Here is a 20,694-nt window from a genome sequence, read left to right as displayed (position 1 = left end):
CCACATTTCTGAGAATATGGAGGTATTAATTCCTTGACCTCCATTTACTACTAGTTCCACCAAGCAAACAGCAGTGGTTTATGCTAATAATTATGGGAATGTTCTGCTTTTTTCAAAAAGGGGTGGGGTTGGCAGGCAAAACGCACCATGCTTCAGTTGCATTGCTCTTTCATGGTCTTGAGCAGTGATATTTAAAGGCTGAATGTAGAGTTTTTAATGCTGTGCCAGCAAGCTGGAAAAAAAAATTGTGCATCCTTTTCGGCGAAAAGGGAAGGAAGGAGCAACATAGTCAATAAATCACTCTTCCAACAATGATATGGTGTTTAGCTACTACTGTGTTCCAGCTGGGCCTTGTGAACTATGATTGCACTTGCAAAGTGCTAGAAACATTTTTGCAGTCAGCATGCTGCTGTTTCTTTCTGCAGGACAAAAGTTGGGCCAATGCACTTCATGATGCTACTGTTTCGCAATGATGCAGTTTCATATGCCGATTATATACAACTTTGCAAATGATGGGTCTGGACATCTCAACCCTTCGCATGCAAGAGGAAAGGGTCATACTAAAATCAATATCACAGAGACTAGAAGATCAGGATTCCCAGGTTCTAGGCTCCTCTAACAACAGCGTATGTTCTCCCAGTTTCTGGGATATTCCCTTAACATACAAATCCATGCCCATGTATATCTAAATTTTGGAGACATATCCATTAAGAAGAGCATTTCTAGTAGCTCGCTTTAACATCTTTCCCTCAAGTGTCACCTGAGGTAGATTTTTGAAGATCCCTCGTGGTGCACAGGGGCAGCAGACATGCAGTCTGAAAGCTCTGCCCATGAGGTTGGGAGTTCAATCCCAGCAGCCGGCTCAAGGTTGACTCAGCCTTCCATCCTTCTGAGGTCGGTAAAATGAGTACCCAGCTTGCTGGGGGGTAAAACGGTAATGACTGGGGAAGGCACTGGCAAACCACCCCGTATTGAGTCTGCCATGAAAACTCTGGAGGGCGTCACCCCAAGGGTCAGACATGACCCGGTGCTTGCACAGGGGATATCTTTACCTTTTACCTCAGGAGAGATACTGTTTTCATGGGTGTAGTGTCCCTGACACGTTGTACCACATACTTCTGGTGTGTCCTAAGTTTGATGTATATTGTCGCCCTTTAGCTTTTTATTTTTATTTTAAACTTTATTACAGTCATTCAGACCAAGTTATATGAAGTCATTACATAAGAGATCAAAAGAGTATGGTCATTTAATATAATACAAGTTAAAACAGATCATAAAATAGAACTTAAATCTATGCTACTTTAGAGCATCGGATTTTTATGGGGGCAGCACAAAACTTAGCCAGCTGAGTTGTCACCTGGGGGGGGGGGGAACTCTTCTCTTAGCAGCCTCTTTGCTCGATCTACATCATGATGTTCTGGCAACTTTTAAAGGAGTGGTTCAATCACGAATGTCTATATAAGCAGGAACAATATATGCTCTCTTTAGCTCACTATCTGAAGAAACTGAAATTCAGCTGTGTTAATGAGAAACATTGGATTAAAATGATACTAAATGTGAGGGACTCGGCAACTATTGTAAAGGTAACTAAGTTTTTGCTGGCCATTTTAAACGAAAATCTTTTTACGATGGAATCTACATCTGGAACTGTTTGAATTTTTCATTTTACGCTCTGCAATTCCATGCCAATAAAGGTACTCTGAATCTGAATCTGAAAATACAACTTTGGAATGGGAGGTATGTATGTATATTTAAGTGCCATTGGTTTCTAATTATTCCCTCCGAGTGGGATTTTAAAAATGCTCAACTCTGGATCGTATCCAGAATGGAAGCCCTTTCCGCATTTTATACTGTTATCAGCCCTGTGAAGTAGATTGACCTGAGAGCACGTGTTGATGGCCCAGAATTATGTGGGGAACTTCATGGAAGTGTAGGAGTTTGAACCCAGATCCATGTTGAATACTCTAATGCAGGGGTAGTCAAACTGCGGCCCTCCAGATGTCCATGGACTACAATTCCCACGAACCCCTGCCAGCATTCGCTGGCAGGGGCTTGTGGAAATTGTAGTCCATGGACATCTGGAGAGCCGCAGTTTGACTACCCCTGCTCTAATGACTACGCTACACAGACCTTCCATTCCTGTCTGGCATTGTACATTGAAGCCACTGCAAATAGATCCCTGTCCTCCTTCCTGTAGAACAGGGGTAGTCAACCTGTGGTCCTCCAGATGTTCATGAACTACAATTCCCATGCACTTGCTGGCAGGGGCTTATGGGAATTGTAGTTCGTGAACATCTGGAGGACCACAGGTTGACTACCCCTGCTGTAGAACAGTCTTCCCATCTGAATGGAAAAATCAGCTCTGGATCTAAGCCTTGGGCTCATCTCAGCTTTGGAAGTGTCAGGAACTCCCCTCCCCCATGCAATGCCTTCTCCCTAACCTTTCCTGAATTGTTTCTGTTGGCAGTTCAGAGGATATTTAAGCCTTTGGTTGTCTCTTCTTGTTGGGGTGATTAATTACTGTTTTGTTCCAGCAACCTATTTTTGGAATTTTGGTAAGACATATATGGTTTAAAAACAAACTACATTTAGAACTGTTTGCTTTTTTATTTAAGGGCTCCAAACCGCCCCCCCTCCTCCCAATTTCATTTCTAAGTTGCCTTTTGCAGTTCTTCAAATACAATTATAAAAATTTCTCCCTCTAAAACTTCTATTCGGGAAATGCAGTAGATGGCAGTGTAGCTCTACTGGAAGATTAGACACCCACTGCATTGGTTTTTGGCTTTGCATTCGTAATTAGTCTGACTGATAGTCTGGGATGTGACCATTACAATTTCATGTAATCAAGAGGAAAAATTTATCCGTATGTTGCAATAAATGCCCTTAATAAAGCAGTGGGCTTCTTGTCTGATCAGTTAACTATAGTGTGGGGTTGGGTTAACTAGTGATTTGGAGCTGGATCCATGTCACTCCCAGGGGAGCACAGTTAACTGTGGCATCTCTGCCTCCCCTCCTGCTACAGTCCACTAAGTCCTTTCTGCCTCAAATGCATTAAGAGTAGGGATCTGCAGTTGAGCTGGGGAGAAGCAAAGGCTTGGTAGAAGGATTTCTGCTTTACCTACAGAAGGTTCCTGGTTCAGTCCCCAGCATCTCCAGCTGAAAAGGCCCAGACCCAGTCCACAAACTAGAGAGCTGCGGTCAATCTGAGCAGACAGCATTGACCTTGATAAACCAGTCATCTTACTCTGTATGAGGTAGCGTCATGCACGTTTACTGATGAGTGGGAACTGGCAGAAATCACCTTACCTCCTCTATCCAGAGGCCTTCCATTAAGCTGGGACCAGGACTTTTGCATCCAATCCATGTTGCATAAGTAAACTCATTTCAAACTAGAATCAGAGTCCAGTAGCACCTTTAAGACCAACAAAGTTTTATTCAAGGCGTGAGCTTCCGAGTGCCTTAAATAAATCCTTGTTGGTCTTAAAGGTGCTCCTGGACTCTGATTTTATTGTGCTACTTCAGACCAATACGGCTACCCATTTGAAACAGATTTCAAACTAGAATGGACTGTAACGGATTTCGTCAACATTGATCATCCATACCACTGATCTTAGAAATCAGCCTCTTACTAGCATAAACACCCCTCTTGAGTTTTCTGCTAACTTTAAATCGTTAATGACCCTTGCTTTGGGGTATTGCATCATCGAATTCTACAAGTCTTCTCCCATGCATTGGTGCCCTACCCTGCAGATCCAAAGGATTCAATGATGGAACCAAAGTTTGTAAGGACTGAATAGGGCAGGGCTGTATGACAGATGCCAAGAAATGAGTGCAGCCTCTCACCTCTTCAGTTCTTCCCTTGCTTGATGATGATTCTGGTTCCAGGAAGTTGGCAATGTGGGAATAAACACGACAGAAAGTCCTTCGGTTGAATCCAGTTGCAATAGTAGCTTCTGGGGTGAGCAGTTCACTTTAAATGTATCAATGCCCCTATATCTTCAAGTGTTAGATGACTATTCCCTTAAAAGGGCCTTTCTCCTTTCGCGCCTAAACATCTCCCCCTCAAACCTATCAAGAGGACACTTCCTTCAAATCCCTCAAAATGAGAGAAGCTGTCTGCACAGGTGCAATGTACCAAATTCCCTTAGCCACCTATTATTGAACTGCTCCAAATTTCATTATCTGGGAGGGGGTTTTATGGGAAAACTGAAGTATCTGTGCATCGATGAGAAACATCTAGTGAAGATGTTGTTGAGTGTAAAGGAGCCTTCTCAGATAGTGGACCTTGCAAAACTCCTGTTAATTATCTCGAGAACTAATCTATCTCTGCTGCAAATCGGCCACATGACATAAGGCCTGTTGCCCATATGTCTATGCCCGGAATTTGTTTCTGTTTTAAATTTTGTTTTGTGTATATCAAATCTTATGCCAATAAAGGTATCTGAATCTGGTGCCCCACCCACACTGCCTTTAGCACTAACTCAAAGGACACATTAGGACTTGATTCTGAATTGACCTGTTTAGGATAGTTCCCCTAATGTGAATAATTGCAGGTACTTTGACCGCCAGGTGTCAGTATGGGTTTGGGGACATATACAACTTCATTCTCAAAGGGAGGCAGATATGCTGTGTGCAGAAAACTCTAGTTCCAAAGGTCAAATCAGATGCAATGGGGGAAATCCGTGATCAGGATTTCTGTGGGTGGGTATTTTATTTATTTATTGATATTAGTATTACTCTGCCATGCCCCAACTTGCCCAATCTCATCATATCTTGGAAGCGAAACAGGATTAGCACTGGCCACTACTTGGATGGGAGACCATGTGGGAATTCCAGAATCATTACACAGAGGCAAGCAATGGCAAAACAACTTTTGGGTAGGGTTGCCAGCTCTAGGTTGGGAAATACCTAGAGATTTTGGAGGTGGATCCAGGAGGGGGTGGCATTTCAGGTGAGAAAGGATCTCAACAGAGTATAATGCTATGGAGTCAACCCTTCAAGGCAGCCATTTTCTTCAGGGGAATTGATCTCTTGAGCCTGGAGAGGAGCTGTAATTCCAGGGGATTCCCTGTCATCCCTACTTCACTCACCTTGTAAACCCTTATGGGGTCAAGATAATTTGGCTGTGAGATGGATACCACCCACTGCCATTAAAACTCACTGGGTCACATATGCTAGGCTCTCAGAGCTGTTGTAGCGATAAAATGAAGGAGAAGAATAAAATGTAAGCCAATTTGTGTCCCTAGTGGGTTGAAAAGCCGGGTGTAAATGGAATAAACAAGCATCTTTATTTGGTACCATCTTTATTACATCTTTCTTCCAAGGAGTTCAGGGCTGTGTAGTTTGTTCTCCCCCTTCTCCCTTCTATGGTTAACAGCGACTGTAGAAAATTCCACCTACAGTTTCATAGCGAGATCACCTGTAGATTCTGAATTTCATGCTTCATTAATATGCATTAACTTTTCCAACTCCTTTTTTTATTGCTTGTGGGAGGCCCTATGAAGATATTCTTTATCCAGTTGCGAAATAATGCGAAAAATGCCAGAAACTGTTAACAACAAACTTTTCAAGATAATTCCTAAGCAGATGTTTTGCAAGCAGACAATTTTTATTAAAAGAACAGTAGGAAATAGTTTTTTTTTCGCTTGCTTGTTTGGCCCTGGAGGAAATTAAAAGGGAATATTTTGATCATAACTTCAAGTGTTGGTTTTAATGTTCAAAGTCTGTGGTTTGTATGAGGAATAGGCACCTTTAGGGCTCAGCAAGCAGCATTAATATAACTCAAACGTCTTTGTTTAATTTTAGGAATGTAAGTACTTCTGTGATCTTGCGCTTGAAATGATGGATTACTTTGCATGTGGCTCAGCAAATAATGATGTTAGCGAAAGATGAGTGTAGACAATCAGCTGATACGATGGTAAAATTATTCCCGGACATATCACCTTACACTGCAGGGAAAGCATATGCTCCCCCACAGATTAAAAAATCCTCAATTAGGTATAAGGAAGAGACTAGACTAGAAGCCTGTATTCTGACATGCTGGCTTTCTAGATGAAGAGACTTGGTTGTGTGGATTCAGTCTTTGCCTTTCCCCAAGTGATACACTCTGGGAATAGTTCAGAAGAAGAAGAAGAGTTGGTTCTTATATGCCACTTTTCCCTACCAGAAGGAGGCTCAAAGCGGCTTACATTTGCCCTCCCTTTCCTCTCCCCACAACAGACATCCTGTGAGGTGGGTGAGGCTGAGAGAGCCCTGATATCACTGCTCGGTCAGAACAGCTTTATCAGTGCTGTGGCAAGCCCAAGGTCACCCAGCTGGCTGCATGTGGGGGAGTGCAGAATCGAACCCAGCATGCCAGATTAGAAGTCCGCACTCCTAACCACTAAACCAAACTGGGTAACTGTGTTGATCCGCAGCAGAACAGCTAGATTTAAGTCCAGTAGCCCCTAAGAGATGAACCAGGGCTATGAGCGGTCAGTACCTTTTATTGGTATTCTGGCAAAGGGAGGTTTGACTATCAAATGCTCATAGCTTTAGAATCTGATTGGTTCTCTAAGGCAGTGGTCCCCAACCCCTGGTCCGCTGCCCAGTTCCAGGCCGTGAGAGCCTCGGCAGCGGGCCGCGACTGCCTCTCCCCGCCCCCCCCCGCACTGAGAAGCTCGCCAGGCTGCAAGGAAATCACCCATTGAAGGGAAGCGAGGCTGCCGGACACAGGCGGCGCAAACGTGCATGCGTGAACCGGCCACGTGTGCGCATTTGCGCCCGGTGGAGGCGCAAACTTGCATGTGCGGCAGTTGCACGCATGAATGCATGCACAGAGCCACCACACATGGCTTAGAGATGCAGAAAGGGCTCCCATTTGCTTTGGTTTCACAGATGGCTTACCAATTCCATTCCAGATCTTCAGTTTCAAAGTCTAGAGATGTCAGGCTCCCAGGAAGTAACTATTCAGAATACACCCACTGGATGGGATCTAGCCAGAATTATGCACTTCTAGGTAGTTTGAGTGTGTGCTAAATGTGCTTGAGGCTGGTGTAAAGATGCATGTTTAAGTCTCACAAACATGCAGTTCTTGTGAATATGGATTGTGTACATTGTCTCCAGTATTTGATGCTTTGTACTCCTGAATACCTTTTCACACTGGACCTCATTCATTCCGACTTAAAACCCTCCCAAGGTCAGAGACACAAATTATTCTAATCTGTCCGTTCTTGTGAGTATCCAGCAGAAACCTGGCTTGCATGAATATGTCACCCTGCTTTGGAAATACATGAAGGGTCAAGCTTTAGTGAGTCCCCAGGGAAAGGAAGTTGCAAGCTTGAGAACACAAAAACACAGGTAGAGCGTTGTTGGATCAGACAAGTGGTCCATCTAGCCCAGCATATTGTTGCACACAGTAGTTAGCCAGTTATCCTGATGGGCCGCCAAGCACAGGGTCTAAGACCTCCCCTCGGTATTACTTTGTAGCACTGATATTCAAAGGTTTATTGCTTCTGATCATGGATGTTCTCTTTGGTCACCATGGCTGCCAGCTACTGATACAGCCACCAGGAATGCTTGCCTATGTGCCTTGTAGACCTGGTTTAGAACATAGATTAGAGATAAAAGCCAGCTTGGTGGTGTGGTTAAGAGCAGTGGCTTCTAATCTGGAAACCTGGGTTTGATTCTCTGCTCCTCCACATGCAGTGGACTAGTCACAGTCCTGTTAGGGCTGTTCTCACAGTGCAGTTTCTCTGAGAGCTCCCTCAGCCTCACCTACCCCACATAGTAAGGGAAGGTGATTGTAAGCTGCTTTGAGACTCCTTCGGGTAGTGAAAAGTAGGGTAAAAAACCAACACTTCTTCATAACTCTTGAGCTATCTATTTTTATTTATTACCTGCCACTTTCAGACTGGCTGGCTCGTGGCAAGGTACAATGCTTAAAACACCCACAATAAAACACATAAAAATCCCAATCCCTTAAGGAAACCTCAGAGGCACTAGTCTAAGCCCCAGCCCATTTCCCATAGTTTAATGCACCCCTTCTATGCATCCCATGCCTCAGGGGAAAATAAATATGGGAGTCAGCGTATTGTCCCAGCTGTGGCAAGGAAGGGCCCATGGATCTTATTTGGCTCGGCCTCAACCAAAGACCTGGTGGGAGAATTCCATATTACAGGCCCTGTGGAACTGCGAGAGCTCCTGCAGGGCTCTTAGCTTTTCCAGGAGCTCATTCCACCAGGACCGAAAAGGACCTGGCCCTGGCCAGGCGCACTTCCCTTGGGCCGGGAACCACCAACAGGTTTGCACCTGCAGAACAAAGGGCCCTGCAGAGGGGGGGGGGCATAAGGCAATAAGTGGTCCCTCAGGTATGTGGGGCCCAGACCGTAGATGGCCGTGAAGGTCAATACCAAAACTTTAAACTTGATCCAGGATGCAAATGGCAACCGGTGCTTGATGATGGAAATAGTTGTGTTTGCTGGGCCCAGCCCATGAAAGGTTTATATGAGTTATCCCCGGCCCTTTGAATTGAGCCTGGCATGTGGTATGCCACGGCAGTAAGTGTTTTCTTCCGTGTCTGGCATCAAGTTCCAACAGAACATAGCCAGTTCAGAACAGGAGACTTCTGGGTGCTGTCGAAATTTAGTTTGGTGAAAGATTTTCAATTAAAAAGTCATGTTTAATAGAAACATAGCTACGTTGGAGCTCATGTACGGAGTTGTCTTAAATATGCTCCGTATTGGGAAAGAGGGTAATAACATCTGACTGATGGAGGTAGACGAAAGCATCACACTCTGCAGGAGGCTGAAAACAGGTTTAAAACAGTGGGAGTTACATAAATGTTTAATTACAATGAACAAAATATTGACTTAATGATCTCAATGGCATGCTGCTTCGTTTGAGCAATTACTCTTGAGTGGTTACCCAAGCCTCTTTATTACAATTATTTTTTTGTTTCTGGAAAGGGCATAAAAATCCCAGTAAGGAACTGAGAACCCCCAATGGTAAAAGAACCATATTTATTTGAGTTGGGTACGAAGACTTGTAAAACGGCGGATCGATATCCCATGGACAGCAAAAATTGGCAACTGCACAACCTTCAAATTGTACAGAAGGGTACGGCTTTCTAAGGAGGCTGTAGCTGTCGTTTCCTGTTGGTCACAGGAAGCCCAATCTCTTGTGAATGGTCGTGCTTCTTCCTAGCAAGGGGACTTCTGCAGCAGAAGCTCCCAGCAGATCATGCATCAAGCCTGCGATTGCACAGGCCGACTCCCTGCCTGAGTGAAGCATTCCAGAGTGGTTAATGTGAAGTAAATACCTCATTCTCTGTTGGGGACCGTAAAAGAAACTCATTCCAGTATTGTGCTGCAATAAGAGTTGCTCTTGAATTTCACCTAAATTGAAATCTGAGGTCATTTGGGAAGGTCCTACTAAGGTGAAACATTGAGAAGATTTTTCTTTAAAAAGAGGAAGTTACAAGAATTCCAAAGAGACTGAAAGAATTTCCTAGGGTTGTTATTTTTTTTTGGGGGGGGGGGGTCTACCCCCTGACCTGGATAAGCCCAGGATAGCTGGAACTTGCTGGATCTCAGAAACTAAGCAGGGTTAGCCATGGCTGGTATTGGGATGGGAGACCCACAAAGAAGGCCAGGGTTGAGACATGGAGGCAGGCAATAGCAAACCCACCTCTGAATGTCTCTTGCCTTGAGTAGGTGGTGGGTTCTCCATCTTTGGAAATGTTTAAACAGAGGCTAGATAGCCACCTGATGGAGAGGCTGATTCTGTGAAGGTTCAAGGGGGTGGCAGGTTACAGTGGATGAGCGATTGGGATGTGAGTGTCCTGCATAGTGGACTAGATGACCCATGAGGTCCCTTCCAACTCTATTATTGTGTGACTCTATGATTCTAATAATGTTGTCTTAGTTTTGGTCTCTGCTATTTGCTTTTTTCCTAGATATCTCATGCTTTTTGCATTTCATGGTCATGTGAATTTACCATCTCACGTAAAAAAAAAAAGTCTTCCTAGTGAGGAACCCTCTGTACACTTTTAACAAAGTGGGCTCTAGTCCATAGGATGTTTATCTCAGAGGCACACCTGTGCCCAATTGAGATTAGAATGTCATTGCTGTACACTGTAATGTACACAACAATGAACTGGGAGAACTCTGACGGAAACCAATTCCCATTTTTGTCCTAGGCATTGTGCTGGCCAGCAGCTGCAGTGGATTTTTGTGTTGTGACCACAAACTTACAAAGTGAGCCTCACGTTAATTATTTGCAGGCTCATTCAGCAAACCCCAAGGTTTAGGAGCAACTCCAAATGGCACCTTCAATCTAGTTGATTCACCTGTCACAATCCTGCTAAAAACAAAACAAAACATTCTTGTTGTGCCAGCAGTGGCTCTCATACTTCCACTGCTGGCCTAATGCAACAGAATTAAGCCACCTTCCCTATGAGCTGCCATGGCAATTTTGTGGGACGCAACTGTCTTTGCCTACATGCCATTGCTGTATTTATTTTATGCATATCAGATCAAAAAGGCAATGTGAAGTGGTGATATTCTGAAACTGGCAAGGGGAGAGGATAAAGGGACAGAATGGAGAATCAACAGTTCTACAGAGAATAATAGAAAGCCGAGATAAAATTAAGGGGAAATGACAGATTGAGTGATGCCTTCCAGGCAGTGCCTCTGAACACCAAATATTGCATCCGTACCCTGTTTTTTGAGCTTCCCAGAAGAAACATTCTGGATTGGATGAAGCTTTTATGGATTTTAAATGTTTTAGAATCATAGAATGATAGAGTTGGAAGGGACCTCATGGGTCATCTAGTCAAACACCCTGCAATATGCAGGGCATGCCCCCTTTTTGTCCAATCAAAGCCCACAAAGAAGTGAACGTGAGAAACATTAAAATAATTTAAAATACTGTTGAAATGATACAGTGCAATTAAAAATGTAAACAAACAACATTAGAAGGAGGGCCAATAACCATTTCAGACTGATCCAATAGAGCACTTTCTCTGTTTGAAATATCTGCCCCCCTTATCTGTCAGATCTTTTTGAGTTCCACTGAATTCCCCTGGTTTCTAGAAGGTGGGCATTCTTGGCTAGTACTACCACTTTCTCCCTTCCTAGAAGTACCAGTAACCCACTGACTACTAAGGAGTCTGAAGCACTTTCTCACATGCGAGTCTTGAAGAAATCTGCACACCGAATTTCCTCTTTTCAACTGGGCAGGAATTCTCCTTAGAAATTTCCTTCTTCCACTTTGGCTTGAATTGGGAGTATAATCTTACTGCCCAAATTCCCACTACCAAATATCTACCCCAGTTGTCCAGACACTGGACGCATTTGCTGTCACTAAAAACTCAGTTCTGTAACTAACATGCCTCTTCAGAGTGGATGGTCAGCTTAAGGATCTGCCAGACTACTCTTTGAACCACCATCTAACTCAGAATCAGATTTAGAATGAAATCGGGTCAAGAATGTCACTCTGACTCTCTCTTCCTAATAAAGATTTTTATTCCCTCCCAGGTTATTCAGTCCTTGGAACCATATTTTGATAGTGCTGTCTCTTACAGCAGGGGTAGTCAACCTGTGGTCCTCCAGATGTCCATGGACTATGATTCCCATGAGCCCCTGCCAGCATTTGCTGGCAGGGGCTCATGGGAATTGTAGTCCATGGACATCTGGAGGACCACAGGTTGACTACCCCTGTCTTACAGCTCTTTCCTGGGGTCACTGTAAATCAGTTGCAACGTGATGGCATGCATTGTAGCCTTTACTCGTACAGTGTTAATGCAGTGGTTAGAGAACCAGACAGAGCTTCTTTGTCGGCAGGTGGGCAGGATTTTAAAAAATGCAATAGAAAGATTTAATTCCACTAATTAGCCATTCAAGGCAATAGGTCTGAAATCCTGGTAGTCAGGTTAGCTCATTTGTGAGCTGAGCTCCCACTGATAGATAAAGCCATTCACCAAGCCTTATTTTTTTCTTTTGCAGATGGGCTTCTTTCGCAGAAAATACAAAGAAATCATCGAGGCTGAGAAGAACAGGAAAGAGAACGAAGACAGCTGGGACTGGGTGCAGAAAAGCCAGTAAACGGCTGAAGGTGGGGGAGGGACATTGACAGCCCAGTCATGTGACACACAGTTACTACCCTATTGGTCCTGCTCTTGTATCTTCCATATGTGGAAGAAGGAATCTTCTCCAGATTTTTCGGAGGCCCCATTGTCCGTCGTCATCTTAAGCGAGGGAATGTTTTCTGAGGCAACCACTGCAGACGTATCAGGTGACTGGAGTGATTTATACTTCCTGAAAGAGATGAACTTTGATAACTAAGCTGCAGTGCAGAGCAATATTTATAAATCTAACATATGCCGTGTACCCTCAGGGGAAGACTGTTGCCTGAAAAAAGTACCTTTTATAAACATAAGCTTTTTATACTGATTATGTCTTTTTATATATTTGTATCAATGTTTTTATGTTTTCTATTGAATAGCTATATATAGTTCACAAAAGCACTGATATTCAGCTGAAATGTTGGACATGCATATCTGTATGTATATATATATTTATCAGACATACATTTAAATTGCAATGCAGAAGAGAAACAGATGAAAAACCTCACAGAATATATCCACCATTCTTGGTGATGTTGTACATAGATCTTCCAATGGCACTCAGCCAAAGTTTTTGCATTTTGTTTAAAACAACAACAAAAACTCACAAAAGTCAGAAGTTTGAGTTGTGTGCTAAAGGACCCTAAATGCTATATATATAGGATATTTTAAATTGATTCTTATTGTGCACGGACTGTCCATAAAGTATGTCTCACTTTAGAAAATTTGTTCCTTTATCCTTTGCCAATAATACCCCTCTCCCAAAAGACGTCACACATCCTTACCAGGCATGTATTTTTAACAAGAATATTTCAAAACTGTGAGCTTCTTGTGGCGCAGAGTGGTAAGCGGCAGAAATGCTGTCTGAAGCTGTCTGTCCATGAGGTTGGGAGTTCGATCCTAGCAGCCGGCTCAAGGTTGACTCAGCCTTCCGTCCTTCCGAGGTCGGTAAAATGAGTACTCAGCTTGCTGGGGGGTAAAACAGTCATGACTGGGGAAGGCACTGGCAAGGCCACCCTGTACTGAGTCTGCCATGAAAACGCTGGAGGGCGTCACCCCAAGGGTCAGACATGACCCAGTGCTTGCACAGGGGATACCTTTATCTTTATTTCAAAACTATTTCCAGAGTAACCGTTGAGTCCTTGCGATTCAAATGCCTGTCATATTTGATCCGGCAAGTTAGATATAAGATAAGTTGGAGTGATGTCTGTGGGTAGTGTGTAGCTACCAATGCAGATTGTGAATGTTTGCCCCAGTAGAGCAAATTGTGGCTGTTGCGTGTTGGGGGAAATGTTACAGAGGGGAAAGCCTAAAGTGTTCCTCCTCCTGCAATGTGGTCCAGATCTGAACTGGCCCCATGTATCTGTTTGTTGAAGAAGGAAAAAACAAACAAACTGTGGTCTGGGAGCTCTGGCATAGAAATTGAACCCTTTAATAAGTGAAATGGGAAGTCATAGAATCATAGAGTTAGAAGGGACCTCCAGGGTCATCTAGTCCAACCTCCTGCACAATGCAAGAAACTCACAACTACCACAGTGACCCCAATTCCATGCCCAGATGATGCCCCCCCCAACCCCACCCCTAGTTTTCCAGACTAGTCTGGCCTGGAAGAAATTCACTCTCAGATCCCAAAGTAGCACTGGGCCTTTCCCTGGGCATGCAAGAAAGGGCCACAAGAGCTAAGCACTGACCCAATCCATTCTGCCCACCCACAAGATAATGAGGGTTAAGGAAAAGCAACAGGATATATTTTCGGTCTGCATGTACTTGTTTACTAAATGCTAGTGCTGAAGCATCCTTTGGGAATGACATCATGTCATGGTCCATGTCTCCTTGTCAAAAACCGTGCCACGTCATCCACCCCATCAAAGTGCGACATACTTTATGAATGATCGTTGACGAGTTTGAGTTACAGTGAACAGTCCCTTACAGCTAAACAGCCGGGACTGTAGTTCACACTGGTATGTATAACTTTTGTTCATAGGGCATGATGCACTGAAGAGAACAGCAACGAATGTCTTCCTTTGGCAAGCCTGGCTTCACTGTCCTGTAGTCCTTGAGCAATAGAAAGGAACAGGGGAGTCAAGGGATCATAAACAGGGGGGGGGGAACTCCCTTTATCCAATGCCTGATTATTTTATAACGCTTTATCTCACCTTTCCTGTGCACGCTTCTTTGCAATTGTAGCTTTGCTATGTTCCCACGGCTGCTGTATGATGGAGGCCACCGCTGTTCTAGTTTTTCAGGAGAAAAATATGTACTTAGGCATCATTGGTGAAATTTGACCTTTGGCTGGAGGACGTTCCTCCCGCCCAAGGAACCTTCCTCCAATGTAAATGTCTCTGTCATTGAAGGAAAAGTCACTTAACTTGGAGGAAGCCTCAAACTTAATGGAGTGGTAGGATACAGGTCAGCGGCTTCATTGAGGCCCTCCGGTAAATCCATGGCCGAACTGGATCCCACTTGCTCCCTGCATGTTTGTTTGTTTGTTATCAAAACCCACTGCTTGAGTCCCATGTAAATAAGGCTGTTCAACAATTGGGCACACACTGGCAACAGTAAGTTTGATGGGCTTCATGTACACGTCATAGCAATAGATAGCAGTGCTCAGCACATAAAAACCATTTGGAAAATGTAAGTGCTCAGGGGTTATGGGTTTCCTTATCAAATGCATCTCTCTTGATGATATTTTAAGCAATTGTGTCATCCGGGAATGAGGAGTAGGTTGGATTTGGGATCCATCTCTTGGCAAGAATTCTTTGAATAGATTTGCTCGGGTTCTGCAATGGTCAGTACTTGTAGGAATTCTTTAAATTAGGGTTGTGTGCGGCGGCATCCAATTCAGCTGCTCCAGGCCGCTGCCGCGCACAACCCTACTTAAAATGGTGACGGACAGTCGCTGTTCCTGGCTCTGCTACACAGATCCAGGTTAGCCGGAGTTGAGAGAGTTTGACTTTGCGATCTTGGGTGTTATAAGGAGAATGGAAGTAACCGTGTGTTCACCTGGGTTTTATGTCTGTTTGTTTTTACCATCTCATCCAAAGCTGCTCGGAGTTCTTGGGAGTTCTAAGGACCTTTACAGATAATCCTATGAATGACAAGTTTTCCACTTAGCTGAAGTGTCGACTCATCTACTCAGGGGCAACTGACCTGTCATTCTTAGATGTTCACGTCTGCAGGACTGCACCGCAAGGGCTGCAATGTCAGGCAGCCTCATTGGTCAGGCAGCCTTATGGCTCAGAAGCAAGGATGACCAGCAAGAGGTCCAAAATATAAAGGAAGACCCTTTCGGTGTCACAACGATAATAACTCTGCCAGGGCAATTAAAAAAGAACTGCTGCAAATCACTAACCTGGTTTTTGCCTTCATCTGTGAACAGCTGCACCTCCTTTTTAATGAGAACAAGGTCACTAGGTACATTTTAGGGCAGCTTTCAGTTGTTATATGAAGTAATATGCCACTAGGTCATGGTTTATTGACTTTATTACTTATCTTTCCAGAGATGTTTTGTCTGCATATTCTCGTCTACCAGGAGCTATACTGAATTACTGTTCATCTTGTAGCCAGGGTGGGCTAGAACGTGAGGTCCTGCAGTGCCTGTGATGGAGTGTCATTCAGCTGGTGCCTGCACCCACTGGGCAGTCTGCCTGCCCCTGTGGTTAGTGGATCCTAGCTAAGCAATCCTTCTAACACTACAGGGGTGCCTTGGCTCAGCTGGCCTCTGGTTACCAGTAGCCCTCCAGATAGGGCTGTCCACTGTCCATTGAGCAATTCCTGGATGGTAGAGGGGAGGCTGGGAAGGGCAGAGTATTCACAACAAGGGCTTCATCCTCTTTAGAAAATGGATATGCTACCTTTCCAGAGTCCTTGCTTGAGTCAGCTTATTTTCCCAGCCTGAAGCAAGACCAGGGGAAGATCCCTGTGTTCCCTGGGAGGCAGGTGGTTTCCCCCAAGAGGCCAAATAACCTGCCCTTCTCTATGTGTCCTGTGGTCCTGATCCAAACTGGGCACCACAGATGAAAGGACTGGGAACTACAGCTCACGTCAGACTATTCCATCTGTATACTCCATAATGAATCTGACAGCCCTCCATCTGGGAAATCTGTTCTACCAGCCCCAAATGAAATTTTAGGAGTTACACCAGTAAAGGCCTTGTATTTGTTTGTGAAGGTTTAGGCAAAACAGGAAGAAAGGCTTTGCATGACCATTCTCACTCTTGCTTTCAGCAACCGAGAAAAGCCAGGGGAAGAGGTGGAAATGAACCCAAAGCCAGCCAGGCAGCCCTGATCTATGAGATCTTTGGCCATCAGCAATTGGCATTTTTGTTGTTAGATGCAAAGTCGTGTCCGACCCATCGCGACCCCATGGACAATGATCCTCCAGGCCTTCCTGTCCTCTACCATTCCCCGGAGTCCATTTATACCACCCAAATATTTTGTGGTGGGGAGTATGGGAGCTGCATGGACAAAAGGCTTTGAGAGGCAGGATGTGTAGTGAGGCAGAGAAATAGGTGAAATTCAGCAACGATGGATCCCAGACATAATGTATAGACCAGAGGTAGTCAAACTGCGGCCCTCCAGATGTCCATGCTGGCAGGGACTCATGGGAATTGTAATCCATGGACATCTGTAGGGCCGCAGTTTGACTACCTCTGGTATAGACCTACCCTAATGCTTTCCTTCCTAGAAATAAGAGGAATTGGCTAGCATTCCAACTCTCCCGCCCTTCAGTTTAGAGAAGCAGTGGCTTCTATTATGGCATAATCCTTAATTCAGTGGGAGTTTCCACTCTCCAAAGGAACATGTTGTTTGGTTTCCTGATTATTTAAGGACAATGGAGGGGGGAGAATTTCAGAACTGAAATCCACAAATTCGTATTGCATTATGCCATGTTAATTATTTTGTGGTTCAGACTACAGACTACAAACAGTTCAGTTCTTTTTTTCTTACTTTTTAGGCTACGTTTCTGCTACCTTTTAGGCTGCTCGCTGTTCTGTTGCAATGGCTGTCTAGTTCCAATTATAATCATCACATTTGACAGTAGAGTGCACCCTGAGATAATAAAAGAATAAATAAATTCAGATTTCATTAAATGTTCACAGTTATTTTTCCCTCCATTATCGAGTATCCGTTGGTTTTAATTATCACCGGTAATATAAACAAAGCCCATGTGGTAGCGTGGTGCATTTCTAGGAAGCACAAACGTGTGTGGGTGGGAAGAATCGTGATATATTCCACAAGGAAGGAAGGGGGTCAGGGAGGTTTCGACAGACAAGAATCAAACCATGAGGGTAGAATGTTTTAAACCGAATCCAAATCTCAATCTGGGATGTGCTCTTTTACAGCTACAATAGCCTCACAACTGGGGCATATATCTAAACAGCACCTGTCATATTCCATGGCAGATATGAAGTGGTGCTTCAGCATTTACGACAGTCACGCTGCATATTGTATCGAAAGAGAATTTAACCCCAGGTTCCCAAAATGCAATGCGAGTGCTAATAGTGCCAAAATCTAAACAAATACAATGAATGAAGCAGCCTTCAGTGAACTAAGGTAAAAATATTTCGTAATCCTTAGTTTATGGGTTTTCTGTTGTAATGAATCCAATTTGATTTATGTTGCAGATTTAAAATGAAGAGAGTATGAAAAAAAAAATCTTGCTCCACTCTCTCACATTCCAGTAAACTCTCTGACAGCATAATGAACTCTTTGTCTTCTGACAAACTAAACTTCTCCCAAACTAAACAAAAATAAAACAAACAGAACTGGAAGAAACCATGTAACTAGAAAGACTTAATAATATCTGTGGTCTGATCCAGTCTCTTCTAATTGATCCTGAAGGATGACCCAGGCTACATAATCCAAGTCCTTAGGGAGGACAAAATAACCTTCTGGCTGGATGCTCCTATGGGCCAGACTAGTCATTATAGCACCATGGGTACAACCTATGGATGCTGCCACCATTTTAGAAGTGAATTCAGGTCATTTTAAAATGTGACCCTTGAAAACACGGAAGGAGGGCAAGGACAAGATTGTCCTTCTGAGAGCCTGATCAGGATCAGCTGCTTGCAGCATTTTTAAATAGTCATGGGTTGGATCCATGGATGCCATAAAATCTGGGGTGGCCCTAAGTCGACTATGAGTAAAGCTGTGACTTCCAAATGTACACATGAGGGATAGTTTTCCCTGAAGAGTATAATTTCAGAAGGAAAGGTAATATGTGAAGGTAAGATAATATATACTTCCTTTCCCATATGCAAGCAGATCCCGGCACTTGGAAAGGTTAACATGTCAAGAAAATGCATATAAACACAGGAGACTTCTATGTTATGGGAGCATTTAATCCTTTACTATCCCTCCTGTAACCTGAAATTCTATGAGCTGGGGAAGGCTATATCACCTATTTCTGCATATCTAAACTGGCTTTTTACAACAGACCCATAACAAAAATCCCATACTCTTGGTGGGAAGGCATTTCTTATATTGAATGAAGTCATTAAAACATCTTCAAACTCCAAATGGTTAGGTAACCCATGCAAATTGTTTACTGATGACGATAAATTTCAGAAATATTTTATTTGAGAGAAATAGGAATACAAAATGCTGGCAATGTTAAAGGGCACAAAGGGTTCTTCATTTATAGGCAGAAATCAACGGCATTGCATGTAGCAGAGAGGATCCCATACCAAAATTTGCTGGAAATGATACGAAAAGGGTCAAGGCCTTGAGGGCACACATTTGAATCTACAAGCCAGCCGTCTGCACCATTCTCACTTGCTCGCTTAACATTTTGCTCTGAAGGTAAAATTAGTAACTTTTGTGCTTGAATTTATTTGAGCAGAAGGATGTGAATGTGATTATCATTGTCACCTGTATTTACTGATTGTATGTTCACCTGTATTCTGATTCACTTGCACTGTTTTGGAAATGTCAGGTTTAAAAAGGAAACTTTTGGTGAATAAAAAAAAAATGACCACAAAGTTATTCTGGTAAATTAAATGTTGCTTATCTTTGATTCTACTTTCAGTTTGCTGGAATGTTAAAAGGGAGGGGTTGGGGGGAAAGGGTTGCTCTTTTTGTTCAATGTATTTTATATAGTACTTTCTCACTGGAGAGGAGAAGCCATGCTTCAGTGGTGAAGCATCTGCTTGGCAGAAGGTCCCAGTTTCAGTCCCAAGCATAGAATCATAGAATCATAGAGCTGGAAGGGACGTCATGGGTCATCTAGTCCAACCCCCTGCACTATGCAGGACACTCACGGAGTAAAGCGGTACCATCACCTCCCGTGATCTGGACACGATACTCCGTTTGATACAGCCCAAAATCCCATTTGCCTTTTTAGCCGTGGATCAGGTAGTAGGGGATATGGAAGTCCTCTGCCTGAGACCCTGGAAATAAAAAGCAGTAAAGACTTAGCTGCAGCCACCATTGACGTGACAGAGGAGCAGGTGTTGGGAAGACGCACCGAGGGGGGGGGGGGTTCTATGGCAGCAGGAAGGGCAGGCGCTGCACGAGAGCTTTGCACCCGCACCGTTGGCACCAGGGTGTGGGCTCAGGGCACCTTAAAAGACACCCTATGGAGAAGCCCCGCCTCTTGCGCCAGGCTCACTGCCTGAGCAGCTTCCCTCCCACCCACCCTGTTTTGTTGTAGCTTGTCATCCCATACGTCTTTTGAACTTTCAGTAAGCAACACTTTCCTCATATAGTCTGATATCAAGTAACAGAGATCCTACAGATGCTTTATAAGCCATTTGGGTAGGAGATATTGTACACAGTTGTTTTGCAGATGTTCTCTAATATATATATTGTCATAAAATAAGTAATTGATTACAGCACAACTACTAATCACACTGTTGATTATTGTGATGTTTTGAACTTTTGAACTTATCGTCATATGCACATATCTTCCTTTTTCTGCCCAGCGGGCTTTTTATCCTCTCTAGTACTTGTTATTCCAAAGTGGTACATTTATTCCGAGGCGCAACGAAGACTTAAAAGCCCACATCTGTTCTTTGTTTTTCCTTTGATTATTAAAAAAAAAACTTTTGAAAACCTGGCATAAATTGAGGCTATTGTTTTAAAAAATGAAAAAAATTCATGGGGGAAGATTCAGACTTTAAGATGAGCAAGACATTGATCCAGTGAAACATAAAAGGAGAACTGAATTCCGGTTGCTACTCAACTTGCCTTAGAATATCGTCATCCGCTAGTGATATAACTAGAGATTGATCTCAAGGGCATGAGCAAAAATTGTGGAAAGCCACGAATGGGGAGGGAACTCTAGTCCTCTAAAAAGCAGGAGTCCAGATATAAGAAATAAGACCTGAGAAATTTTTGTGTGGATCACGCCCTTGAAAATTGTTTGTCACCCTGTCAAATGACACATTGAGAATTTTGAACCGAGGAATGACCTGCATCAAGGATCTTCAACCATGTTGAGCTAGTAAGTGCTTTTGTAATAACCACCAAGAAATGCCAACTTCACCTGCTGGGAGATGGAGCAATCAGCTCCCAAATCGGTTGGGGGGAACTTAAATCACTATGGTTTTAACGTAATTGTTATGATGTTTTTATGATGCTGTTTACCTG

The 20,694-nt window shown here is 43.6% G+C and overlaps 1 protein-coding gene across 1 annotated transcript in view; it reads left to right on the top strand.

Annotated features, from left to right (window-relative positions):
• ITGA9 (integrin subunit alpha 9) overlaps positions 1–19,085 on the top strand; it is a 237,380-nt gene extending 218,295 nt beyond the window's left edge. Inside the window, exon 28 of the mRNA XM_077302684.1 lies at positions 11,985–19,085. Coding sequence (XP_077158799.1) covers positions 11,985–12,083 — 99 coding nt within the window. The 3' untranslated portion in view covers positions 12,084–19,085. The remainder of the gene's footprint in view (positions 1–11,984) is intronic.
• The last annotated feature ends 1,609 nt before the right edge of the window (positions 19,086–20,694 follow it).

The sequence above is a fragment of the Paroedura picta genome, chromosome 11, assembly GCF_049243985.1.
Source record: "Paroedura picta isolate Pp20150507F chromosome 11, Ppicta_v3.0, whole genome shotgun sequence".
Taxonomy (NCBI): domain Eukaryota; kingdom Metazoa; phylum Chordata; class Lepidosauria; order Squamata; family Gekkonidae; genus Paroedura; species Paroedura picta.
This window is presented reverse-complemented; position numbering and strand designations above follow the sequence as displayed.